The sequence below is a fragment of the Strigops habroptila genome, chromosome 6 (assembly GCF_004027225.2).
Source record: "Strigops habroptila isolate Jane chromosome 6, bStrHab1.2.pri, whole genome shotgun sequence".
In the NCBI taxonomy this organism is placed as follows: domain Eukaryota; kingdom Metazoa; phylum Chordata; class Aves; order Psittaciformes; family Psittacidae; genus Strigops; species Strigops habroptila.
In genome coordinates, this window is record NC_044282.2 from 55,755,743 (window position 1) to 55,783,279 (window position 27,537).

Genomic DNA, 27,537 nt, shown 5'->3' on the forward strand with positions numbered 1-27,537 from the left:
ACGGACACTGGCCCCATTCTCTGTCATTGTGGCTCCCGCTGAATGCTGCGTTTTGCCCGCGGCCCGTGCGCGTACAGATACATGAACTCTCTTTTGTTCTTCAGCCAGGACGGGAAACACTGCCCTGGCACTACAACGCACTGGCTTAGCAGACAGAAGTCTACCCGCCCCTCCAAGGGTGACAGCAGCCCTTGCGCGGTGTCACCAGCCACGGCCGCGGTGCTGCACCAGGTCCATGCCGGCACATTTTGCCGCCTGCCCTTACAGAACGACCCGCAGCGGGGCGAGGAGGGCCCGGCTCCTTCGGCCGGGACGCAGCGGGCCGTCAGCCCCGCCAGCCCGTGCCGCTCCCGGGAGGACCGGGCAGTGGAGGGTTAGCACCCGGAGCAGCAGCGCTTCGCCCCGCATACGCCCGCGGGTCCGGATCCCCACACCGACCCACTCCCGACGCGGCACGGCGTGTCCCCAGCCCCCCGTCGCCATGGCGCCGAGGCCCCGCCTCCCGGCGGTAGGGGCGGAGCTCTGCCCCCCGGCCCCGCCTCACCCCGTCCGGGCGGGGGCAGCGGCTGTCCCGGCCGTTGGCGGCCGCGCGTGCGCGGTGTGGCGCGGGACACTGCTCAGCCGGCGCGGCGGGGAGGCCGGTGCGGGGCTGAGGTGGCGGTTGCCGGGTGAGTTGCTGCGGGGCAGAGGCCGGGCTGGCCGGGGGAGCGCCTCCGCCTAGCCGGCGCTCCTGCAGCTCCGACCGGGTTTGAACTTTGCCCGCGGCCGTCCTGAGGGGAACGGCGGGCTGAGTCTTGTCGCTGTCTTTTCCCGGCCGCTTCGCCCCACTCCGCCGGCGGCCCCTGGTCCCGTCCCGCGTGGAGCGAGGCGTCAGCGCGACGTCCCTGGGCGCAGGCAGGGCGGGGGGGTCGTTATTCGGGTCCCTTTCTCGGCGCCTCCGGGGCATTCCTTGTTCCTCCGCCTTACAGCCGCGTTATGGTCCGGTCGTCTCTAACAATGCCTCAGGGGCTGCCCCCCGCGGGGCCGGCGTGTTTTAGACAACGGCTTTGACAGGAGGCGCGGAGCGTCTGCCCCGTGCGGGGCTGGGCTGGGCTGGGCTGGGCTGTGCGGGCGGAGCCCGGCCTGGGCACCGGGAGCGCGAGCAAGCGCCGGTGCGGCAGCCGCAGGAGGAGCAGGTTTCTCTCCAAAGTGCGCAGCCCTTGCAGCCGGCTGGGGGGCAGACGGGCGGGCTGTGGTTTTACCTGAGCGTATCGGTCACATTCAGGCCATTAGGTTTGATGTTCATCTCGCTTTTAATTTGCTCTGGCAGTTTCTCAGTAGCTGCTTGTTTCTTTGTCGCACGGTACAGCGCGGTTTTCAGTCATCATTTATGCGTGGTGTAGTGACAGACTGCGCTCTGCTGTAAATAGCTTTCAACTGGAGAAGTTTACTTTCTGCCGGACTTGGTAAGGCAGGCTTTCATGGGGGCCAGGGCTGTGTGTGCTTGCTTGGCTATTTCTGCCCTTCAGACCGAGGAAAGCATCAAAGGTAGTTTCTGTTTTGCTTTTCTTGCATTAAAATAACCGGATGCGTGGGCTGAACAATATTGAACACAAAAATATCTGCAAAAACTAATATGTCTGTAACTGTGTAGGTGAGAGCTGCTTGTTTCTGAGAACCATCTATGAAATGTCACTGCTGGGTCAGTGACCTGTTCCCCATGGAGCTGGTTGCAGGGCTGGAGCTTCGGCTGGTGGAGAGCCTTTGGGGCTGGAGAAGCCAATCTGAGCTGGGAAAGGCCAGGAGTATCCTCCCACAGTTACTAGATGTGGCTGTGGTGGGCTGCTGCCAGCTTCTGCTTCTTCCACCTCCAGAGATTAAATTTAAAATGGAGAAAGTTCCAATCTGTGATACTTTTTATTACCCAAAACCTATGTACCAAAACGCTTAATATTTGAAGTATCAGCTAGGGATGTCTGTTAGAAATTGGCAGGAGAGGTTGTTTTTGCTAGTTGGGTTGGCTTGCTGAAGTGCTTGCACTGCAGTCTGGTCACTATCTCCTAATGGCTTTTTGGTCATAATAAACGTCAGTATGCTCTATAAGGGTGATTTCTTTACGTTGATACATTAACACAAATGTTTCTTCTAGGCATAATTGCTGTTGTACTTCAGAAGGAACAGCGACTTTCACAGCTGACCAGTTATGAATACTGTTCGTGCACATTTGAGGCCAGCCTAATGTAGCAAAAGAATTAGTCTGAAGAGCTGCTTCATTGTGTCTGTCTCTCTTTAACAGCTCTGATGACATGACACAGAGAATCAACAAAAGCAGATGGCTGGAGGTGGCTCTTGTTGCTTTGGGGAGTACTCTGTTGAATAGCGAAAGATAAGAAGATAAGCACATTAACACAAAAAGTACTTTGAGCTAAAGTGCGTTAAAACTTAATTTGAGAGAAGATTGAAAAATTGTATTTTTTAAGTACATGTATTCACTGTACTTGATACTGAAAGTTCTTTTTTCCAAGTGCAGGTACGAAGTTCCAAGTACAGTGATCAGATATGCTTATAAGATCATAATGTACCAGCACAGTCTCGTAAATGTAATGTTCTGGCAGAACATTTGGGGGGGATGACTGTACCACGTCTTGTGTGACATATCAGAGGTGTGCTAAGTATAATGTTTTGACCTAATGCATAAGAGCATTGGTTATGTTGAGGGCTGCCTAAACTTTAAAACCTGTCATAGACATATTTATTGACTGAATCTATTTGGTCATCATGGGGGTTTTCTGAAGGCTCATTATATAATACATTCATACAGAAGGTGTCTCGCGAGGATTTAACCGGTATCAGCCTCCTGAGGAACATGAATTAGTACTGAATAACTGAATGGGTTTTCTTGTTAGTGCTGCAATGAATATTATTTCCCCCTAGCTTCTCCATCTTCTTAAATTAGATGTCAAGACCACTTAAAAGTTATTTTAGTCTTGCTGTGCATACTACTTTTTCAGGAGTACAATGGCCATTACTGCTCACTTTGACACTATCTAAGAGCCATGCCCAATGTCGTGACTTCATTCCATATGTGCCAGGAGCAGAACATCATCTGTGTAACCTGTACTCGGCAGTCTTCAGGAGTAATTCTTTAAACACAGCTGCAGTTTGAGATTTCTGTTCTCCTGGGGGCTTTTTCTAATTTTAGAGTGATTCTGGGTTTTCTGTAAGGGTGTTTTGGGGGGGGATGTCTCTGGCTTTCTGTGGTTTTCTATAACTTTTTTCAGAGAGCTCAGAACTGAGTGTAATGCGATCAGTATGGCATTCTGCATTTCTTTGACTCTGCAGACTAATCCTGTAGTATATTTAGTACTTGCAAATCCAGATTTCCCTTCCAGCTAAACGGGAGACCAGAAATTCACAGTTTCTGGGATGCTTCACCAATATGTTGAGGTATGGTAGGAAGAAGAACCTGACAAATCTTGCACCTTTTGATAACACACACTATTGAGATGAAGGTCATTAGAATGCCTGCAGTGGCAATGCAGGTTTTCTGTAACTGTCTCATAGTGTGAAAAATCAGGGGAGTTCAAATCATGTGGCTCAGAAAAGGCAAATGATATTTTTTCCTTGCTTAGCATAAGTAAGGGCATGTATTTTCAATTCACATTATTATTGTGGAATTTGTTTTGTACATTTCTGAAAAAGTAATCTTCTTTTTGAATGTCTGAGACAGATGCATGGTTCATGTGTCATTAAATTAGAAGCTGCAAGAAAACAAAGAACCATCTGGAGACTTGGTGGGGGGCAGTTGGAGGTTTCTGGTTAAATGTATTATCAACACAGAAAAAACTATACTGTTTCAGCTACAAAAGGAAGCGGAGTGTGCTGGGCATTTTGTGTGATTGTTATGGGTTGGGGGTTTTTTTAAACCATCTTCTTTTCATAATTAGGTGAAGCACCAGAATGAAAGACATGGACAATATCAAAACTGTAAAGAAAGAATGGTAGGTGCCAGTTCGTCCCTCCCCCTTTTTCCTCTTCCTCTCCTATTGCTGTTTGTGTCTCCTGCTGTGACTTTTCAAACTTTATGTTCATTTTTTTCTGTGTCCACCTGCTCCACATATACTGAAGTTAAAAAAATAAATTGTTTTGCTAAAAGATTTTTGGCAGACCTGGAACGTTTTCAAGATGCAAGAGGCTGCATAAATATTTTTATTTAAAATAGAAAGGCAGCCTGCAAATTGTTAACTCACTGTGCACCTCTATATTTGATATGGAAGTGTTTGGTTTTCCAGTTCCGTTTCCAAGGTAAATCATTAGTGAATACCCAGATTAACACTTCAAGTTTCTTTTGTTCTATTAGAAAACTAAAATAGGGACAGCACACATCTGAAATTTCTTCTTTCAGGTTGTTGAGTTTTTCTTTTGTTTAAATATGTTAATCTGTAGGGATTTCTTAGTGGTGCATAGATGCTCTGCAAACAATTCCTTTTTATGCAAATGTATCTAATTACCATTCAAGTAAGCATTGCTGCCCTTGAATTCAATGCAGTTTTACATAAAACTGGATATTTTTCAAGAGCTGGGATTTTTTTCTTTTCTGAATTGCTTAAAAAGACTTTTCTGAATTTCCAATAGGAGTAACTCCTGCACTGTTTACCAAAAGCCACATAATCCTCTTACTATGCAAAGAACCTAAACTGAAAGATAATTATTCATTCAGGTTGCATATTTCTGCATTTTGATTGGTGAAAATCTAACAGAAACAGCTGTCACATATACAGTGTTCTACAAAAAGATGTAGTTGATGCAGCTTTTTTAATATCCTGGCAGTCTTCACAGTACTAAAGTCTTCTATTGTATTTCTTCAGTGTGCTCAAGCGGTGTTGAGTTGCTCGTACTTGAGTTTCTCTAATGTACGTTCAAGGACAGCAGCGGTGGTTCTGTGATGGTGATGGGGAGGTCCAGGTCGGGGTGGGGAAGTAAATCCTCGGGCAGTTTTCTTTGCATGTAGTTTTCAAAGCTTATGGCAAAGGAAGTTGCCCAAGCCTGCATCATGGAAAGGCTTTAAAGAAGGCCTTTCACTGGTGTGCAGTTACGTGTTTGAGGGTCTGAATTAGAAGTATGAATCATCTAACTTGCATTTCTTCCTCTGATACCAAGTTTAGAAGCTTCTGCATAGATGAATTCACCTTTTCTATTGTAATTCTTTAACTTGTGCTTCTGAAATGCAAATAGTAGCAGCAAGAGATTCATAAAGAGTTTCTAGAAAAGGCACAATGCAGAGTTGACCTCATGTTTTGTAACAACCAAGTCAGCTGGGTGTGGGGAAGCATGCCTTTTACACCTCTTGGTACTGAGCTTCTAGGGTAACTGCTTGTCTTCTAACCTGTTCTCCAAGGCTTTGTTTTTACTTATGCCTTTGTTCTGCAGGTGTAAATCAGGAACTGATGATCAGATTTTGAATGGTACAGAAGAAAATTGTGAATACTTTGTAGATAATCTGTTTGAAGAAGCTCAGAAGGTTGGTGCTATATGTGTGCCCCCCACTACAGTCAAGAACCAGGTAGGCAGTGAAGAAAAAAAATACTCATGTTTAAAGTAACAGCACTCCAGGAGTACCCCAGAAAACATGTAAGAAGTCTAGCAGCCTCATCCACTACATCTGTAAATAAGTAAATGCATATGGAATTTAGACAGCAGGAAGAACATCTCCCATCTTTTACTCAGCCAGGCCTATGCTTCTGTGCTTCTGGCTCTTACTTATAGTGGGTTTAGGGTTGTTCTAGGACTTACACTGGTGTAGGCTAATGCAGTTCTGCTTTATTAGTAAGGGGAGTGAACTGGTCATGAGGTGCAAGGAATCATGACAAGTACTGTTACATAAGAAGTTTTTCTAAGAGTTGTAGCTTTTTCATGTAGAGGCGTAGCCCAGATTTTTATTTGCTCTCATTTGTATAGTTGTGGTATTAATGAGATGTTTTCTAGGGCTTGTATCTCAGTGATTCTGTCCTTTTCATATTTTTCTGTTACTCCCCAAAGACTGGTAAGGGGCTGGAGAAACAGCCATGTAGAGCGAAGATGTCAAGGAGAAATTTGCAGTGGGCATGGCTGGAAATTACATTAGTGGATCCAGGAACACTGCTTTAAATTCCAGTTCTGAAATAGTGTTCCATGGCAGTACTTCTGTCAATGTCTAAATGGGGAGTTGGTATGGAATAATTAGTCCATGTTAAACTCGCAAACTGGCTTACTGTAGAGGAACCCTCCCAGGATGAGAACTCCTTCCGTGTGCACTGGTGCCATAAGATGCAAGACTTCTTAAAGGAATCCCATCTTGCTGAGTGCTATGTGCCTTTTTGACAGACTGCCCAACCAAAAGAGAAGGTATTTTATTCAGCAGTTTGCACATGCTGTGTTTTTATGTAGCAATCATGTAAGAAGTTAAACTGCAAAAAAGAAAAAAAGATGAAATTGTCAAGTAGCATCAAGCCTAGTTCAAACTAATTTCCAGCTGAGGTGAATTTCTGCATTTGTACCTGCTTTACACACCTCACATGTAGCCAAGTAACTGTCAAGACAAGGTTATGTCAGGGATCAGACCTTGATGATCAAATGCTTCTTTAAATGGTGTGATGCATAAATATGAAAGTGCAATCCCAAATATGTCCATGTTAAAGTTGGAGAGATTTTAGTGAACATTGAGAAGGCTACAAGTTAAAGTAGTGAATGTCTTCTGGCAAAGTTAACTTATTGTGAATTTTTTTCATTACCCTAATACCAATGTTTTGAATATACCAGGAATTCCAGGGTGGCATAAATGTATGACTGTCTGAAAGTAAATTCTCTGATACTTGCTGCATTTCCTGAGTGAAAGGCTTCTGCATGAATTATTTCAATGCCTTACTTGCAGAAAATCCTCCTGAATGATTAAAACAAGGCTTTACCCAAATAAATCCCCAGCTGGACTATTCTGGTCGCTGGTGTTCCAACACCAGGCGTGTGTGTGCTCTCAGATTAGCTCTTGAAGAGTTGCAGCTGGCTGGGATATTCCAGCTCTTTTTTTATTGTTTCTTTTTTTTTTTTTTTTCCCTGCTGAATTGAAGGAGTTCCTGACCTAGGGAAGCCAGATGATTGGGGAAGGTTTATTTCTAATGCTGATTGACATGAGATATTTAGAAATGTCACTTACCCTTTGCAGTTGTTCTGCCTGCTGGCACAGAGCTGAAACAGATTATAGCAAGCCTTCTCTTGGTATTTTTAGTCCATGCAGTGGATGATTTACAATTATAGGGTACTGTGGGTATACTAAGCTGTTCTTACATCAGTGGTGTTATGAGAATTGTTCTTACTTTATAGGTTGATGTAATCATTAAACTTTGGAAAAATGGGTTTACAGTAAATGATGGTGAACTTAGGAGCTACACTGATGTTGCAAACCAGCAGTTCTTGGACTCCATAAAAAAAGGGTGAGTTTTGTGTTCTTAATCAGCCTGAGTTAATGTGCTTTGGATAGCACTTAGCTTATGCTCTAGATTTTTCACATACTGCTTCGCTTTGCTGCACTGCAGTATCCCTGTAGGAGTGCAGGCCGCCGCCTGACTCAGTTCCTGCAGTGCTAATGGCTGTTTTAACATCAACAGGTTTAATATAGCTTTCAGTTGCAGCAGTCGTACAGTTGCTGATGAAATAGATAAAAGTGAGTGTTGGTGGGGGGCACAGCAGGTGCAGAATGAAATAATGAATAAATCAGAGTGCCCAGTAAGAGATACTCATCAATGGTACTCTGACTAACGAACTCAATGCAGAAGTGGTTGAGCACTTCTGTTTTTATGGTCTTTGTTTCCTTTTTATTAATGAAAAGCCTTAAATGGGCACAGTTTATTCATATAATATCAAGAAACTCTGATCAGTCTTAAATTTCGACACTTTTCCCAGTCCAAACTTGCTATCTCAGTCATTTGTGTGTGGCAGTCTTACTTTTATCCCCCTGTTAACAACTAGCATGCTATCTTGATTTTTGCTAGTGTTTGCAATGTTGCTTTAAAAAAAGGAGGTTGACCATACAAACTAGTGTAATTTTGAGCCTTTAATTTGTAGTCTGTTTCCTTACCGCATACAAACAGAGAGACAAATATAATTTTATGGAGAATATAATGTAATAATTCCTTTTCAAGTATGTGAAACTACTAAGCCATTGTAATTTTTGTATATTCCATACTTTGCTAGCCTATGAAAAAGACTATTTTTACACTATTTCTCCTCTGTAGCTGTCGCCTGTGTTAGTTGAAATAGCAGTTAACTGTGCTGTTTAAAGCGCTTTGCTTGCTTTGTGTGCATGCGTCAAAAGTTTGCTGCCTTTCTTCCACTGTTTGCTTGTGAACATGCTAATTACAAGATGGTTCCTGCATAATTGTTGATGGTAGAGGAGCACTTAGTACATCCCCTGTGCCAGCTGAGCCCCACCACCCAAAAATGTGATGTCTGTATCAGAGCTCATAGACAAAGGCATTGTTGTGTTCTGCTTAATGCAAATAAAGCATTACAGAGGTGGTTTTACTACACTAGAAGTGTAGCTATTAGCGATGATCTAATTTTTAAAAGCTGAGATTCATGTTTGTTTGTAATTAAACACATTGTGTCTAAACTCAGTTCTTTCACTTTAAAAGCCAATTGTCTTTTTTCTTCTTGTTTCAATATGGGGATAAAATGATTGAACCCTTTGCAGCAATGTATGGCAATACTGAACTTCCTGCACATCACATGCTTTGGAGTGGTAACTGCTGAGTAAATTTAAACATCATTCAACTTGCATGATAATGTCTTTATTATTTGCTTTTTAGTTAATTTGCAGTTCAGGAACTTGAACTTGTTTGTATGTCATGCACTTAACTCTTAGTAAATACTTGTGAAGTTTCGTGTTGGGTTTGGTGGTTTTTGGTTGTTTTTTTCACAAAAAGCATCATCCTTGAAAGAATAAACATAGAACGGGTATTAACCATTAACCTCTTTTGTGCACTGAAAACAGGATATACAGTGTAGCAGCTCTTTTTATTATTTCTTTTATTTTTTATTTTTTTTTCATAAGGGAACTGCCTTTTGAACTACGAAAACTTTTTGATAAGGAGGAGGTAGATGTGAAAGTTGAAGATAAAAAAGATAAAGTGTATTTGTCATCGCAAAAGCCAGTGTTTCATCCTTTTTCTGGACACGGTTACAGATTAGGAAGGTGAGTAGTCTGACATGATCTGTGATTGAGTAGCTGAAGGGAACTATACCTGTGATAAGGATCTCATAATTCAGGTTGGAAGTGGTCTCTGGAGTTCTCTAATCCAAGCTCCTGCTCAAAGCAGGGTTAGCTGTGGGGGCAGATGAGGTTGCTTAGGCTTTTATCCAGTTGGACTTTGAAATTCTGCATGAGTAGAAGCTGTGCAGCCTGCTTCAGCGCTGGACTGTCCTCATAGGGAAGAAATTTTTCCTATTTCCAGTCTGAACGTCTCTTGTTTCAATTTATGTCCACCATGAAGAGCCTTGCTCCCTCCTTTGGATGACCTCCTGTAGACCCTGGCAGGCTGCTGTTAGGTTTCGTCATCCCTAACACCATCTCTTCCAGAGGCTGAACGAGCTCTCTTCATCCAGCTTCTCCTCACAGAGCGAATGCTCCAGCCTGTGGCTATCTTGGTGGCCCTCCATGGAACTTGCTGCTGTTTATTTTGGGTATCAAATCTGCGTGCAGTATTTAGGTGTGTCTAACGCACGCTGCGTGGGACATAATTGGCTCTTGCAATCTACTGTCTGCCTGTTAATACAACCAGGATGCTGTTGGCTTGCTTTATTCAAGGTCTCCATATTAGCAGAACTGTTTCCACCTGAAAGGCTGTCACTCTTCTGTGATTTAAGAGAAAAGAATCTCTTTTAAAGCTGTATGTGCAGTACATTGTGCAAGAAGAGTGGAGTATGACTATCCTATAAAGGGAAATGAAGTAGGAAGAGGTTATTTTTCATTCTCTTAAAATTCCTCAGTATTTAACCATCTGTTTATTGCAGTAAGACATTTTAGCGTGTTACAGTGATCATCTTTCCTTTACTCCACGACTCTTATGGTTGGAAAGTGTCAGCCACTAATGCCAGTGCTAAAACTGGACTTGATTTATAACCAAACGGTACTTTATTTTGGAAGGCTGTTGCAGAGGGGCAGGCCAGGAATTCATGTATTTGATCCCTGTGACTTTTGCTTCCTCCAGCCAAATTATCTGTTTCACATATCCCTGTGGTGTAAGACTTACATGCCTATAAAAGCAGACTTCAGCCTAGGGAACAGAACCCATTCAGTGATGAGGAGCCTACAGGAAGCCTTCAGAGGTGGGACTGCTTAGTGACCTGCTGGGTGGGCTTGGCAGACTGCAAAACCTTAGGTGAAGAGCTGTTCTGGTTAAGTGGAAGGGCCTTGCTGCTAAGGCCCAGTGCTTACTCTGAGGGAGAGCATGACCTGGGTACGAACAGATGAGGCAGGGTAACAAGATAATAATGTGCAGAATACGAGACTGATAACAGTAAAGGATGGGTGGTTCCAGGCTGTCTCAGAGAAGCGAGTATCGGTTTTATCAGTTTTATCTGTTTCTATAGCACAGTCCATTCAGTTGCTACATGCTTGAGCAGATACAGTCAATAGGGAAAGTCTTCCCGTGAGAGATGGATGAGATGCTGCAGGACTTGATTTTGGTAGCACTTGAAATCCTGAGCATATGAGGGTCAAGAGCTTAACCTTATTTTATCTAATAGTAGTATATAGCAAAAGATCTTCAGTGCGCTGGGTTTCTGCTGCTAACCAGTGCTAAATGAGAGGTGGTTCAGTTGCTTGTCATGCTCTGTCATGCCTACAGCAAGTAATGATCTTGCTTCCCAAAAGGCAAGTTAGGCTCTGGAAACATGCTATTCTGTGGATTTCAGTTGACTGGTCTTGTACACAGAGACATCCTACAATGTCTCAGCATTTTTTTTTCATGGACTAGATAAAATGCCTTTTTTTATCTGCTCTTGCTCCATTCAGTGCTATGCTATCAGAGCCTTTCCTTTAAAGATTAGTAAATACCTTTGCTGATGGAAACATGATCTGTAAATGCTCTTACTTCATAAACTAGCGCTCACTTCCTGATGTTAATAAATGTCCATTGCATATGCTTCTCTTTCAGCAAAAATCTTTGTGGGAAAATAGTAGTGCTGTTTGAAAAAAGTTTTAAGTTGTGAACTCCCTTTCCACAGTTGCATTTGTGTGCTTAATCAGAAAGGAGACAAATAACTGAACAGTTTACTTCAGCTTGTGACCTAGTTAAACTTCTGCTTTGCAAAACCACTTTTTTTTTTTCTTAGTAGTCTATAGATTTTCTGCCAGTGTTCCCAGATGGAGGGATTATGTGGTGGATGAGCCATTATGAATTGGTCTGTTGAGTGGCTCATTAAAACTTTTCATAGAGGAAAAATGGAGGAACTAGAAATATAGTTGTTGATGTAACTCAGATGAGCTTGATCCCTCTCTCTTTTTGGGGTACAGGAGAAACAAATGAGACTTATTTTCCAATGTACCTTATGAACCCATATAACTAATGGGTATATTCTGGTTTATCTACCACCATTCAGCTGCATTAAGAGTTTGGGATTATAATAAGATTTGTGACCACGCTTTTCTATTCAGCTTATCAATGCATTTTAAGGACTGCCTCAGAAGCATGTTAATGAAACTACTGACTGAAATCCCTTGTAGCAAAGTGGCCTTGCTCTGTAACATCATTAGGGTAAAACACTGTGTCAAGCTGCTTAGCCATTAGTCACAGTAAGGCATGATACCTAACTCTTGGGATTCTTATTTTTAGAAAATTGACAGGAGGCTCTTGTGTCTCTTCGATCTTTCGTTTACATCTTCTTTTGATAATCTTATAAAAGAAGTAAGCCTTCAAAAGGGGTGATAATGCTTTGATCTCAGGCTAATAAGAGACTTAAGTTCTTGGTTTGTGATCTTGGTCAAACCTCCCACCACTAGATGGCTTTATCTGTCAGTATCTGTCAGCAAAGTTATTAAGTATAGGAATGCTTTAAACCTTGGTGAATATAGATCTTCTGACTTTCTCTTGCAGCTTCACTTAGCATGTTGCCTTCAGTTTCAGGCATATGTGCTATTGAAAGAATCCTCTTAAGTACCTACCACAAATTCTGAGATGTGACTGTGAGGAAAGTTGGTTTGAGAACGACACCAAAATCCGTATCCATTTGAGACAGTTCTGTGAACTACAGCTGTGCCTAAGCTACAGTGTAGTTGAGCCCAGGCCAAAGCAGCTGCCTGGCAGCTGCATGGCTGGCTACCTCTCCAGCCTCCGCTGTACTTGAGGACAGCTGCTGCACACGTGAGTGCGTGTGCTTCAGTGTCTGGACCTGGAACTGAGCGCCACTGATCAAGTAGACAGCAAACACTGATCACTGCTGGACTGAAGTAGGGCTTGAACTTTTGTGGAGGTTTTTTGCTCTGCTGCCAAGACTGTTTAACATAGTTGATGGTGCTCAAGTGTTTTTTCCAGATCTGGAGAACAGTTAGGTTTTATTTTGTATTTAGGTCAAGCATGAACAGAACCTGGGTGTGAGATAAGTAAATTGGTAGAGGTAGGTGGGTGATAGTAAGTCACCTGTACTTGGAGCACCAGAATATTGTACACATGTGCCTCTTGGAATATGTTGGTGCCAAGTTCTTGTGCTCCAGCCGATTTCTGTGTAACACAAAAGAGTTCTGTGCCTCTCATCTGCCTCCAGTTGCAATGAACATCACTTACTCGGGAATGAGATTCCTTGAGTCTCATTGTTTTTGCAGAGTTTCAATGAAGAAATAAGAAGTGCCTCTACTGGCTGATAGCCTGGAAGTGAGGGCACTTCACTAGGCAGTGGGTCCTAAGTTTTTTAAATACCTCAGACTGAGCAGGACTTGAGCCCAAGACTTTATTAACCTGAATATATTAAGTCATTAGCCATCTTTGTTTGAATAATAAATTGGCTGTGATTTTTCTGCTTTATGATTAAGCTAAGACAGGTACAAGAACATAAGGATGCAGGGATGGGGTTTGTCTGCAAAGCAGGTATAGGATTAAGACTGTTGTTCTGTGGCCACTGGTTACCGACTGCTCTCTCAAGAAACAGTATCTCATCAATTTTCTGTGCAAAGAGAAAGCTTTTCAGCAAACCACCGTGAAGTATTTGTGTAGTTGGTGACCACAGCTGAGCTCAGAAGAAATGGTAACTCCTGAAATCACTGCTGTTGTTTTGCAAGCAAACATCTGGTTATACTCACGTGGGCTGAGGATATGCCTGTTGGATCAGGCTTTCTGATGACTTAAACAGTACATGCGGAACAAGCCTAGTCCTGAAAGCAGCAGTAAGCTCTAGACATTTCTTCAGAATAAAAATTTTTGCCAGTAATTTATTGGTTTTTAACACCACGCACTTGGACTGAGGTCCCTGTAATCTCTGAAGTCATTTTATGGATCTTTTTCCTTGTGGTAGTGACTCAGAAAAAACCCAAAATGCAAGTGCTGTGTGCATCAGCCTCGATTTTTCACATGAACTCCATTTCTCTGATAGATGAGTAGAGCTTCTAAGCTGAAATAGATGATACTGGGGTCTAAATCAAGGCTAACAACATTCACTTAAATTGAATTACTGTAATCACATTGCAGTGAAAATTAACATTGAGTATGCAAATTCAATACTCAAACCCCTTAAAGTTTCACCTGTGTGATTAGAGTACAAAAAGCACATGAGCAATGTTCAGACTGTTTCATCTCTTGTGTATTCCTATTTAATCCTTTGATATTTAAGTTCCCACCTTGTAAAAATGTTTAACATGAGCAAACTGAAATTCTTTAGCATGTTGAAGTCTTCAAGAGAAAGTATTGGCATACAGTTTAACTGAAAAGCTGACACTTATGTCGCTATTCCTGTATTTGTTAGAAGTCATCAGTGCACCTTGATATAGGGCAGAAAGCTCCAGAAGTAAAGATCCGGAGGGAGGTTCAGGCTCACATGTGTACACTGAAGGCATAACCTCATATGGCTTTTCTTTTCAGTGCTACTCCAAGGATAATCTCCAAAGTAAGAGATGATCATCAAGGACCTGACAACAAAAGGCACCTCCCATTAGTACCCTTAAACAATTTGGAGCCTATCACTAACATCCAGATCTGGTTAGCTGATGGAGAAAGGATAATTCAGAAGTTCAATGTTTCTCACAGGTAAGATTTATTTTAGCACTGTCATATGCATTTGCATCTGACCTGTTTGTCTTATGCCTGCAGGCATGAAAAGTCTCTACTTTCTGTGAATCATCTTACCTCCTCAGTTCACGTAAGACTGGACTGCTGTTCAGCTCCATCTAGAAAACCTCCTTTCAGATGTTAAGAAATCTTTTAGCTGATGAGAGGAGCATAAGAGACATGTGAACTGATGTTAATAGACAGCACATAACTTAGCATAAATGAAAATCTGAGGAAACTAAACTGTAGGAGTTGTTGGTAGGTTAGTAGAAGTTAAGGTGTATGTATCACTCATTACTAGAGGAAACAAGCTTTTAAGATTACAAATCTCTCACAAAATGACTACATCTGGAGCAAATTGCTTAGCGAAAAGCCTGCTAGTCACTGGCCACAGACAACACCACTGATAGGAGGATTGAGCCAGAGAAACCCCATGGGAGGGCCAAAGTCAGTGGCAGGGGAGGTTCATCACTGGCACATCAGTGTAGACACAATAGAATGTATGCAGTGTGTTTAATTCTTAATTAGTAAAATTTTCAGGTCTCAAAGAGGCTTAAAAATGGGGATTACATCAGAAAGTACTGGGACAGCATATGTCTGCAGGAGCTTTGAGAAAGTAGGATTAACTGTTTAAATTGTAGATCTGGTGTCTTTAGAGACCTTTCTCAAATTTGTAATTTAAGAAATTACTCCAGTACTAGACAGTCACATCAGAGATAGGATGTTTCCTGTGCTTCTCTGTGAAGCAATTTAAAAGTGATCATAGCTCTAATACAACCCAGGCTGCTGTCAGGGTAAACTGTGCGTGTCCTTATGGCTGGTCAGAAGAAAAGCTCAGCAGCTGAAGGTTAACGGCTCTAACTTTTTCTTTAACTTGAACTCATTTATTACTGTTAGTGGCATAAGGTATGAAGTAAAACACTGTTGCAATGTACTGCTAAAGGATGAATTGCTATTTCAGCTATAAATACTTCACTGGAGGGCTTAATATCTTAATTATTTCAGGTTTCACACATTTAAGTATATTTAGAAGCTTTTTGCCTTCATGGTAAATAGCAGTTTGAACAGCTGCTAAGTGCTTTTGGAGGGGGAAAAAAAAAGTGAGATAAGCAGAACAACAGCCTTACCAATGTGATGCTCTTTTTGAAGCAGTTTGCAATAAATATTCCATCATAACCTCTCTTTTCACCACAAGACCAGCATATTTGTACTATAGATAGTATTGGAGTATGATCTAATGAGAAATAGGAGGAAATCCTTTTAGAGTCCAAAGCCTTAAGCATTATGATTGCATGTGTGGTACTCCTTTCAGTGGAGAAGCAGAAAACAGTCAACTTTTTCTTAATTAGACTACAGGTCAATAACCTGTAGCATATATATATATACACATATATATGTATATATGATTACTTTTACCCTTTTACTAATAGAGTGTGTATGTGCCACAGTAACTACTACTTTAGATAAGACTTGGTTCGCGATGAAAGATTGAGGTTATAGCATTGGGGCACAAGTGCAGGTAGCATGGTAATACTGCAGTATGGGGAGTCGAGGAGACGTGAGAGTGAAGCAACCAGCAGAGCAGCGCTGCAGGAATAGCACACATAGCACTGTCTTGAGTTGTGTCCCTTCTTGAGCAGTTGCTAAATTAGTGTGACCCTGGAGCATCAGCTATGGAGCCTGGAAAGGAACTTGTCCATCCTAAAGCAGGTAGCTGGTGGCCAATTGCCTGAGTCGCAACTTTGATATCATGCGTGTAAATGTCAAAACCAAAATTTATTCCTGCTTGAGGTTTCTCAGGCTTTAGGCCTGTAAGACCTAGCACTGTCTCTTGATTGAGGCCTGCATGCACAGGAATTAAAACCTGGCTATGTCTGCCCTAGTAAGTGTGGCTAAGCCATGAAGGTCATCTGCGCTGCCTAACTGTTAGGATGGTTTTCCCCAAGCCAACTAGCACTTTCTCAAGTGATATCTAGGCTTGGTTTGGATCTCAGCTCAGGTCACTGAGTATTCCCAGGATGCAGTAAACCCCATGGGCTACTCTCTGCATGGGGGAAAGAAAGGATGAGTTTAATAATTTGCCAGTAGCTGGAGGCTACCAGCTGGCCTCAGGATGAGGGAATGGCCATTGACAATATGTTTATTTTACTGGTATAGATGTATCCTGTCATCTTCATTTTCTAATTAAATTGGTCAGTCCTGACTCTTCCATAGCAAAACCTTGGCCTTGCTCACTTGTTGCAAGGTTCTTCACAACTTAATAGGCAGCTCGAATCTGTAATGAATTCACTGCTGCACCTGCTTGGGTTGAAGGAGACTGTATTTAGACCTAGATAAGCTATCCAGACAATTTTTGCAAATCCTTTTTCTTTAGTAGTATGGTTCTGCTACATGTACCACACACTGGAGGCATGTTTAATTCTAGCTCTTGGCTACAGAAACCTCAGGTAAGAGCTCCACCAGCTGGTTAAGAAATGGTAGGCTTGTGTAACTACCATCTGAGCCACAAGGAAGCATTTGAGGGCTCAGAGTAAGATACTCATCCTTTTTTCCCTTGGGAATGCTCTCAGAGAGCAGACAAATCTTAGTCCTTGCCTCCCAAGTGGATCAGGCACTTCAGGATTCCACCCATCTATACTCTTCCATTCCTGTGCCATCAGTTATTTCATTAAGTGGGTGTGTCATTCTCTCCTTGTGATGACTGTGTGTGTTGTGCATGTGGTCTGTGTTGGGAGTGGAGTGCTCTAATGCTGAGTTTTCATTTTTTCTTCTCAGAATAAGCCATGTCAGAGACTTCATAACAAAGTATCAAGGATCAGAGGGAAGTGTCCCCTTCACACTGACTACTTCGCTGCCATTTCGAGAGCTGCGAGATGAGACGCTCACGCTAGAGGAAGCAAAGTTGCAAAACGCTGTTGTTGTTCAGAGACTTCGGAAAACAACTGAACCTTTCAGGTTCTTAGTGATGAACACACCTGACAAGGACTATAAAACTGCTGCTACACCCAATGGACAGCTCAAGAATGAGCAAAAAACCACTATCAAAAGTACATGATCAAATTAGCTTTTAACTGGCCAAAACCTGCATGCAGGTGGAACTAGACAAAACCAAAAATGTAACCAGCAATATCTGGATGCACTCTCATCCTCCCGTACTGTGCTCTTCGAGAGCAAAATTTGTGCAGTGCTATCATTTGCTATAATAGAAGTATTTTCAACTAAATATGGTGGTCAGAGCCTGGCTATATAATGTAGCAGAGGTAACTGTAGAACAGGTCATTCTTAGAATTTCCTTAAGTAGAAAGCTTCTAAGTTCTTTAGTGAGTATATTTAGGTGGAACAGTTCTCTGAGACTGAATTACTACTGATAGCACCTTTTAAGGAACAAATAGTATTTATTTTTGCACTTTGGACAGTGAGACTGAACTGATTGGTTTCACTTATATTTTGGAGTAAGCTGCTGCAGTTTGCATTCTTCTCACAGTAACTTTCAGGCAACAGATGCTTCAGGGAAGCTCACATTTGAACTCTTATCTAACTTGAAAACCTTCAGTATGTTCAGGATTTAACTTCTATCACAAGATCTGCAGTATAGTGTTCTGTCAGGTCTTCACATGGTGGTAGGTGCATGTGTGAGAAGATAGAAATGAGGTAGTCTGGCGCATACTGCATATGAAGTGCCTCAAAGAAAGCTCTGAGGGAATTAGTACTAGTACTAGTGGTAGAGGGGGTTTCTGCCTCTCTTGTGCTGCTACGGGTGTCTTAGAGATTGTGAAGTTAAACTACCTAGCTCATTAGGATAGAAATCCACTTTTAGCCTTGTCACATAAAGACTTCAGCTTTTGTGGAGATTACCATACAGCAATAGTGGCTTAGACAGACTTAGTTGGCTTCATACTATGTATCTGCCTGTGTCCTGAGCTGAGACAATAATTGCATGTGGCCAAGTTTCAAAGACGTTGAAAATCCTTATTTGAAAACTGAGGTTTCTTTCCCCTTCCCCTCACTCCCCCTGCCCCATTTCCAACCAAATTGTTTATTTTGGTATTCGTGTACTTGAGGCATAAAATTTGTAGCCAACTATTCCATGTTTTGCTAAAGGAGAAATCAACATAAAGATTAAATATTTTGTACTCTGTTTGCCAAGTAGCATGTGGGTTTGTGAATGGAACTAGAGTCTCTAGTAAGACTTCAAAGAAAGCTGACTTGTTTGTGCTACCTATGCAAACAGATGATTGTTGGGGTTGTACTTCTTTTGCATTGTTAAATGAAAGATGGTTTTGGGATTTCCTGGGTTTGTTCTCAATAGAAAAATTACTTAATTGGAGTGACTTGAATTCCATAAAAGTACTGTTACTTCAAACTAGGGATGTGCTTACTTCATTACCAGAAATGTAAAAACTGTTTTGCTTCAGCATCTCTCCAGGTATGTTTGAGGGCAGTGAAATGAAAGACAACTACACAAAAACCTATTCAGTGTATTCAGAAAGCGAATCTGGGAAAACTATGCAGTTAACTGTTTTCAGTGCTATGAACTTGATGTGCTACTGTGTCATTCAGGTTTATGTAGCAAATAATCCAACTAAATTTTCTTTGCTCCTGCACTTACTCCTCTACTATATGAAAAGCCTACCAGATCTCTAGTAGTAGAAGACATGTGCAGACAAATCTACGAGTAAAATTGAAGAGACAAGTCACAGACACAGATCTAACCCTCAGTCTGCAGAACTTTGAGGACAGTGATATTTTGTTAATCAGTGCTTTTGAATTTGTCTTAATGTGAAACTATTAGAAAACATTACATGCTTGATTGTAAACCTTACATGCTTCATTGCGAGTTCAGTTGTTCTTATCTAAAAGGTGCCTGAAATGTCCAAGTATATACAATTCAAACTAGTCATAGTCAAACTAGTATATGCTAGTAATACACTATTCCTGCATTTATAACATAGACATTCAAAGGAGTAATTAGTGTAAGATTGATAAGAGGGGGAAGTGTCAAATTTTGACATAGGTAAATCCATTTTGCTTGTTATCAAAAATCATGGTTTTGGAAAAGAGTAGTATTTCAACACTGCTTCATGTCTGCTACCAGTATCGTAAGAGACTGGATAGTTTGGCTATATATTGTGCTTTTCTGAAATTGGCTGTTTCTGGCTACAGCTTTGGTGTACTTCTGTGTATTTGCAATTTGAAAGTGTCATGATCTTAATTACAAAATGAGACCAGATCTTTAAAAAATCAAGAGTTATGCTGACTGCACTAATCCCTGATAGGCTAGAAAGTGCCTTTAAAAAAAAGGCAACAAACTGCAATTGGATAACTTCCTAATTTGGAGAAAATCTTTGGAATGAATACAGGGCTCACCTAAATCTAATTGGTTTCAGTTAGTTTGTCAAGACTGATTGGCTACCTGTGTGCCTGGACAGCCTAAATCTCTTGCTTAGTGCTATAGACAGCTGTTGTGCATTGGTGTAACAACAATAAAACTAGCCTGATCAATGCTTGAGTTTGTGAAACACAAATACTATCAGTTATTGTTTCTCACAAGCTTTCAGTATTTTGAGTAAAGCCTGTGTATTTAACATAATTTACAGCTAAATTGAAATAGCCTAGAAAAGAACAAAGGAAGGAAATGATTTCTCCAGGTTTTTTTCTTTTTCCTTTCCCAAATGCAGGTAACAAAAATTTAACATGTTGTGAGGACATGGTGTGAAGAGAAAATGAAGAACCTAAATGTTGAATTTGAATGTTAGATGCATACCTTGTATCTAGCTTGGTATTTTAAAACAAATTATGTGTTGGGGTTAAGGGACTGAGCAGTCCACCTCTGCTTTGGAGCCTCAGACTTTAGGGGCCCCTTGGAGTCCCAAAAGCTTCAGGGTTTTCAACAAGCCCTATTAAGGCCACAATTTCGGTTTTGCATTGAAGGTCTGTTCTAAGAAATTTTTTTAATGCCTTGTTCTTTCAGAATCTCACATTTTTTCTGTAATTATTCTTGTCAAATGACTTTGTGCAGGATTTGCATATCAGTAGTTCATGGTGTAGTTTGCAGTGTCTGTCCAATACCATAGTGACCCTGTCAGTAGCAGAGCTCTTTGAATCAGCCGAGCCAGGAAGCTGATAGATCAGTCATGGAGCAGATCACCAGTCCTCGGGGGCTTGTTGGCTTGTTTAACCCCTTTTTTTCTCAGGCTGTCTCGCTGTTGAAAGAATTCACACTTCAAAATGCAGTTGGGGTTTTTTTTCCCCCTGATACTGAGCATGCTTGCAAGGCCCTTTTCCTGTGGGCAGAGGGGCGAGGAGCTTGTGCTGCCTGAAGAAGGGTGTCAGCTCTACCGCCTCCAAAGCAGAGCTGCTCCAGAGCAGCAGCAGCAGCTCTTTCCACAGGGTGCTTCCTGGGTCAAGTGTGGGTTTGTGTGATCTCGGGTCCAGTCGACAGACGACAGCATTGCTGGCTGGCGTGGTTATAAATTCAAATCAATCAGGAAACTGTGCATCTCTTTAAAGGACAGAGCTGGTATTTTTAGTCTTTGAGTGAAAACAGCCCCAAGAACCTTGACACCCCATCATGGAGCACTCCCCTGCGGGACGAGGCGAGAGCCGCGGTGCCGCTGAGGAGACCGGCGGGGCGGGCTCTGTGGCGGCCCTTCTCCGGACGCGCGGGCTGGTCAGTGAGCAGGCTTTCAGGGCAGTAAAGCCGGAGTTTTACCTCACGGGCGGCTCCCGCGGCAGCCACCGCAGGCAAAAGCGAGGAGCTTCCCCGCTCCTCTCCACAGTGCAGGTGGCATGGAGGGACCGAGGCTGAGCGGCTGCTGCCGGCTCGGCGGTCTCGGCTATGCAGCCCTGGCCCGAGGCGGGGAGAGGGCTCCTCACGCGGGGAATGCCCTCTCCCGAGCCTGGAGGGCAGCGATCAGTACCTTCGGCCCCCCAGGCGCTGTGTGAGGGCGGGGGGAGAACGCCATCCGCTGTCCCTCGCTTTGCCTCCGCGCCCCGCCCCGGGCACGCAGGTGCTGGACGGGGGTGGTCTGTCCGCTGTGCCATGGCAGGGGTTGCGAAGGGAACCCCGGAGCGCCCGGTGGAGCAGGAGGAGGTAAGGGGATGGGGTCCCGCTCCCGCGCTCTAGTTTTACTTTCATTGCCGGCAGGTTACGGGGCGGGGTGGGCACGTTCGGGGGGTTGGGGCAGCCCGCGTGCTGTGTGGTGCTTCTTGCGCAGCGCAGCCTGTCTCAGCCGGGTTGCTGAAATAGCTCTTCAGCCCTTACCACCACCCTTCTTTCTTACAAGGCAGCTCCATGTAACTCCGGTATTGTCCCTCGAGTGCACTGTATGATATTTACTGTCTCGGTGGCAGGATAAAGCTCATTTCCCTCCGGGACTGTGTCTCCCATCAGGGCAGATGGGTTGCAGGAGAGGTGCGGGCGGGAGGGAGTCGCTCTCCTCAGGCAGCCTCATCAACTCCGAACTTGCAGATGTGTGTTGCGGCCGAGACAGGAGTGGAGAGGCAGGAGAGAGGCGAGTGAGGACCCCCCTCACTCCGTGGCTCTTGTGGGGGCATCTGGTCAAACTGGGAAGGGGCAGCTTCAAAACGGAGGGACTGAGATAACCTAACAATGTGGTGGAGGGCGTTCTAGCCATGGAGCTCATCAGACCCTGTGGGCACACGTTGTTCTGGCTTGAATTTTTGTGTTCAGAAAGTACCAGAGAGTGAATTCATGGGAGAAATCTGAAGGTTTTTAAACAGAGATATACCATCTTTGGCTCACAGAGCTCCTCAGTGCTAGATTTCTGGCAGCTGGAAGAGTATCCTGGGAAAGAACCACTGTATCCTGCCTTGTTCATGCCCTTTATAGGTGTCTACACCCAAGCCCTGCTCCTGTCATTTCTTCCACTTAGGGGTGGGCTGATGTCGCTAAGAAACCTGAACGGTCCTCAAGATACTTGGTATGAGGGACCTGGGATGCTGCCTGTGACTGTCACAGAGTTGAGGCAGTTAGTTGCATGGTCACTCACAGAACAGAAACATTACCAGTATTAATTCTACACTGAGAGAAAAGCTGACTCAAAAGCTGCTCCTCGTTAGCTACATTTTCATTGTTTCTCAGATAAACCTAGACTAGCGTTTATCTTTGAGTCACAGGTTTTGCTCTCTTCTTACTGCTTTAAAATTACTTGTTGGTTCAGTTCTGGGCTCAACTGATAATAGCTTAGGGACAAAATGGGGCTATTCCATATGCCCATAATGTGCATGCAATAAATTCACACAGTTGCAAAGAGTTGCTTTCAATGTGCTTAAATACTTTCTTTAGAAATAAGACGTTCTCTTATAACCTGGTATAACATATAACCATATAAGATGGTCTTTATTCAATTTATGTTCTGTTGGGGAAGAGAACATTTACAGGCAACAAAAATACGGCTTTAACTTACAAGAGAATTAAAAGTAAAGGAACCACAGTGTATGAGATGCATTCATTTTCTACAACAATGTTTAAACTTATTCTTCTATTTAAGGAGCAAAATCAAATCTCCTGACTATTATGCTTTCTTGGTTTACCTTGGAACACATTAACTTTGATATGATGGGGGCATGTAGAAGTACAAAACTGTCAAGTTAGTCTGAGAACAAAAAAAGATTATAACTTAATTTGACCCTCCTTTCTCTTACCTCCCACTCCATCCTTTCATGTTTCTTTTAAAGCTTGTAGAAGCAATTTGATGTTGACATTCAACTACACCACAGGGGTCTCAAAACAAAATTTTCATTGTAAATACTTTGTATTTTGTTCTTTATTTGACCGCTGCCTACACATTCAGATCTCCAGTGAATTTTCTGGGTACTTACTGCCAAACTTACACAGGTGAAAAAGCTTTCACTGGATTTCGCAGAAATTGAGCAATTTCTGTTGCTTGAGGAAGCAATGCAGCAGGGAAGGTCAACCTTAAGAGAAAAACCCTGTTAGCTGCTCATGGCTAACAACTGCCATTGATCACGGTGCTCCGCACAGATGTAACGTTATCCTTCTCAAGACAGTTTCTGGTGTCATTTATTAGCAATATCATGTAAAACCAACCAAGGCTGGGGGCTCAATCCTCTAGATCCTTAACGGACAGCTGCCATGTGTATCTTTTCTACTCTTATGTGTAAGTCCAGGAAGCTAAAAAGAAGGAAATGTACTAGCTTTACTGGTATAGAGACCTACCTTAATTTTTACCACTGTCTCATAGGATATCGAGGTAGAAGACATAGTGATTCCCATGTAACTTCAATGTGGAGAGTCAAAATAGGTTATGGGCTGCTGCTTTTGGAAAGTGACACCAGAATGTAGACTCTGAATGATTATTCTTCAGCAGATAGAAACTCAGGGGCATTCAGTTTAATTGTTAGGCAGAAGGTCTGCAGTGAATGCAGTAGCATTTCCTTTCATGATACATGTCAATCATGCATAGAACTGCCGTGGTGCGTTATGGCTTAATATCTGAATGAGTTCCAAAAGTAATTAGGCAAAATAAAAGGAAAACAGATACTGAACAGTGATCAGGAGGTAGTCTCCATTTTAGGAAGTTCATGAACTGCTGATGCCCTGCATTTCTGTGGCTGACTGAACACCTCTGTAGGCTGTGTCTATCTGACAGCTTATTTGATTCTGTAAATAACATTCATAAACAAAATCTAGTGAAAACTTACCTACTTACTTACTGCTATGACCAAAGTATTAGCTTCAATGTGATCTGGGAATGTGATTCAGAAGGTAGTTGAGCAGCATCCTGGGGGGGGGGTGTGTGGAATCACAGTGAGACTGGCTTTTTGAAAGATGTATTAAGATTGTAAATTTTCTAATCATGAAACTGGTGTAAAGACAGGAGTGCTGCCTACAGCCTGTAAGTTTAGATCTTACCTGACTGTTTCCTGTACCACAACTTTAATAAAGGTAATTCTTAAAATCTTAATGTTCTTTGTGTTATAAAAATGTTTTGGAATCGTGTACACTGTATATAGAGGCATTTACTTTTTCTGTGTTATCTTGGCCTTGGTTATTGAAAGGACAAGGGGCAGTGGTTTATAAACTGAAAGAGGGATATAAGGAAGAAATCTTTATGGTGAGGGTGGTGAGGCACTGGCACAGGTTGCCCAGAGAAGCCGTGGCTGCCCCATCCCTGGCAGTGTTCAAGGCCAGGTTGGACGGAGCTTGGAGCAACCTGGTCTAGTGGAAGGTGTCCCCGCCTGTGGCAGGGGCGTTGGAATTAGAAGATCTTTAAGGTAACTTCCAACCCAAACTATTCTGATTCTAGGAAGGAACAGAGCACAAATATTTGGGATCTATTCAGTCTGCATTTGACTGTGGAACTTCCCTTCAGTAATATTGTCTAATTATGAGAGTATATATCAGTTATTATGGTCTGAGATATTAATATAAGAAATAATCTTTTTTAAAACGTAAAAAAACTTTAGAAAAAACTGATTTAAACATTCAAAGACAAAACTAAGCTCAGAATGTAGTGTAACAATATATGCACATCTTTGCTTCTTGCTTGTTTGTAGACTTGTTTCTTTTTAATCACTTGTGAGGATAAGGTAGGTAAGCCTAGAGTCCCTTGTAGGAACACTAATCTGGTTTTAAGGGCTGAATTAAGGAAGAAACCCATTAAAAATCTAAGCAACGAGCATCCAAATGCTTGTTGATGATAGGGGTTGAGGATGTATGGATTTGTAAGTGGAATACCTATGAAGTGAATATATGAATTTGGAGTTAACCACAGACTTTAACCTTATAACTTCTGTAGCTTTTAACTCGTGTACCTTGTTTTTTCTTACCATTTGTTCTGTGCTTCATCTTGAACAGGATTACAGGCTCTCAGTTTGCAGCAAAATATGCTATGCAATAGGAGGTGCCCCAAATCAAGTGGCAGGGAGTGCTGCTGCTTTCTTCCTCCAGATCTACCTCCTAGATATAGCCCATGTAAGTAGTACAAGAAACCTTGATATATTATAGACTTACCTCAGTTCTGATGTTGTCAACAATGTCACTGGAATGATAAAAGGTGAATTAGCTAATAAGTCTTTTAAATTGTTTTGATATTGTTGCCTCTAGCTGTTCAGCAGCCTGGAAACTGCATAAACTTGTAGAGAAATACATTTCTTTTTCTCTTTTTCACTAGTTTCCTTTCTGTCGTGAAGTGGCCATTACTTTCTTTTAGTTTGGGATCATTAGCAGAGATTTAGGTACTGCAGAGCTCACACACTTGCAAACATGAGAAGAAGCAGTTCTCTCTGTCAAGAGTCAGTGTAATATATGAGACACATGAAACGTTAATAGCACCATGTTGAGATTTGTTAAAAATCACTGCAGTTGCATCCAGTAGCCAGTGTAATTTCACATAAATTTCATTTGGTATGTCTAAGATAATTTCTTTGCAAAGAAAGGTGAGTTATCTTTCCTGGAGGTTCTTCCAGTGTGTGGCTTTCTTGTGCAGAAGCAGACCTGGGAAAACAAAGTAGTAGGAGTCATCCCATTCATCTGACTTTGAGCTGCTCCAGCTAGATTTTGGGACAGCAGAGAAAGGAAATCAACCCATAAGCATTTTTTACTGTTTTGAGTTGTCTTGTATGTCTGCATCTAGGTGGGACCAATAAAATAGGATAGAAAAAAGGATTTTAGGGACATGAGGCCAACTTGCAGGGACAGTGAGAACAGCTGTAGCTCAAGCTACATGGGTGGCTTTCAGCACTGATGACACTATTTACTGGAAAGAACGGGAGGTTCTGGTTCAGATATCGTTATCCCTTTTGCTGTTTAAGATGTAGAAAGACAGGATATCGTGACTTGGGCAGTGGAGGTGTCCAAAAGATTGGCTTTATGGTTTTCCCATAAAAGTCTGATATCAGAAGCTAAGGTGTGACTTACTTGATAAAAATGGCAGCGCTTCCATCTTTGGAAGTGTCCAAGGCCAGGTCGGACGGGTCTTTGAGCAACCTGGTCTAGTGGAAGCCATCTCTGCCCATGGCAGAGGGTTTGGAAAAGGTGGATGAGATTAACATCAGTAAACTGCTGTGGGACACAGCCCAGTGCTCATCCCAGTGCTGTGCTACAGTGCAGCAATAGGATGCTCGAAGAGCCACTGTCATTTAGCTGCTGGAGGCTACCATTCCTAATCCTTCCTTGTTCATAAGCTTTCCAGTGCAGAGTATGCATCTTGGATCTGGTGGGGTCAGGAAGATCGGCTGCCCCTGCAATGTTACCTAATTTAGGCTAAAATTTAACAGGTGTGATTACAAAAGCACATAGCACCTGACTTTTATAAAGGCCATCCAGGACATTCAGAGATTATTGCTTTCTTCTTTCACCTCTGAGGGAATACCTACAGCAAATCCTGCACACAGGGACCTGCACCAGCTGGAAGCTGTGTGGCGCTGCCTAGAAGGCAATAAGCTTCATGGAGAAGCAGGAGATACTAAGTCAAGCTTGGTGTTCTATCAGCAGCATTCACTGGGCTTCCTGCTGCATCAGAGCACTGGTAGCGTGAAGAAGCATATAGATGAAGAGGGTTTGTCTGTCACTGTTTAAGCTGCATAGGATGTTTCAGCAGTCTCTCTGATTAGTTGATTTGAGGGACATTCATATTTATATAGTTCTCAATGACACTTTTCAGGCCTGTAGCTTCAGTGGCACAAACTGAACGCTTGGAAGAGAACCCACCTTTTTAACCATCGTATGATACGAGTTGCTAAGCTTTCTACAGATATATAGGAAAAATAACTACATTGCCTGGGATAAACTCTGTTTCTATATAGGCGCTTAAGTATGATCCTCCTGGGTTAACTTCAGAGGTTTTTCTACTTGGCCATTTTATTCTTATGTAATCTGTGAACATTTTTCAAGTGAGATTTGCTGGACATGTGCTGGCAACTTACACTTGAACAGATGTGCCTTATACAGTTTGGTTGTCACAGTTCAGTTCTAAGAGGATAAAGTCTGCTGTGCTACAACCTCTGCCACAGCCACATGCCATCAGTTGGCAGCCTTGTTGGTAATCTCAGGAGATGCAAAAACATGTAGGCATGTAAATAGCTCCCTCTACTTTCGTTTAGATCAGGTCAAGATAAAGATATGGGGAAATTGGGCTGTGTAGAGAACAAGGTGAGGGGATAATGACAGAGAGACTCTGACAGGTTTTTTGACTTAAACCAGGACTTTAGTCTACTATTTGACTATCTGACTCATTTTCCTGGTTCTAAACCCATTCATAATCTCTCCTTCCTTGCACTTTGC

The 27,537-nt window shown here is 42.5% G+C and overlaps 2 protein-coding genes across 6 annotated transcripts in view; both read left to right on the forward strand.

The window, feature by feature from the left end:
* Window positions 1-537: 537 nt before the first annotated feature.
* UBXN2A (UBX domain protein 2A) lies at window positions 538-19,792 on the forward strand. Of its 3 annotated transcripts, XM_030489166.1 has the most exons (9): window positions 567-668; window positions 3,261-3,426; window positions 3,927-3,980; window positions 5,410-5,542; window positions 7,336-7,445; window positions 9,065-9,205; window positions 14,082-14,246; window positions 16,642-16,714; window positions 17,043-19,792. In XM_030489166.1, the coding sequence occupies exons 3-9, from the start codon at window positions 3,940-3,942 to the stop codon at window positions 17,142-17,144; spliced, it is 765 nt and encodes a 254-aa protein (XP_030345026.1). In that variant the 5' UTR covers window positions 567-668; window positions 3,261-3,426; window positions 3,927-3,939; the 3' UTR covers window positions 17,145-19,792. The 3 variants fall into 3 exon arrangements, with proteins under 3 accessions (XP_030345025.1, XP_030345026.1, XP_030345023.1); XM_030489163.1 differs by lacking the exon at window positions 16,642-16,714 and having other exon boundaries at window positions 570-668; XM_030489165.1 differs by lacking the exons at window positions 3,261-3,426; window positions 16,642-16,714 and having other exon boundaries at window positions 538-668.
* A 1,117-nt stretch (window positions 19,793-20,909) lies between these two features.
* Window positions 20,910-27,537, forward strand: part of MFSD2B (major facilitator superfamily domain containing 2B) — a 34,605-nt gene continuing 27,977 nt past the window's right edge. For 2 of the 3 annotated variants that reach the window (XM_030489160.1, XM_030489161.1), the window contains exons 1-2: window positions 20,911-21,360; window positions 25,111-25,227. In XM_030489160.1, the coding sequence (XP_030345020.1) occupies window positions 21,106-21,360; window positions 25,111-25,227 (372 nt within the window). In that variant the 5' untranslated portion in view covers window positions 20,911-21,105. Of the gene's footprint in view, window positions 21,361-25,110; window positions 25,228-27,537 lie in introns of all 3 variants that reach the window. The other variant, XM_030489162.1, reaches the window with a different exon arrangement.

Bases quoted from the DNA above. Each gene is read 5' to 3' on its own strand.
- UBXN2A (XM_030489165.1), top strand. From the start codon at position 3,940: ATGAAAGACATGGACAATATCAAAACTGTAAAGAAAGAATG. The intron at 7,446-9,064 runs GTGAGTTTTGTG...TTTTTTCATAAG, and splicing joins TTGGACTCCATAAAAAAAGG to GGAACTGCCTTTTGAACTAC. The intron at 14,247-17,042 runs GTAAGATTTATT...TTTTCTTCTCAG, and splicing joins AAGTTCAATGTTTCTCACAG to AATAAGCCATGTCAGAGACT.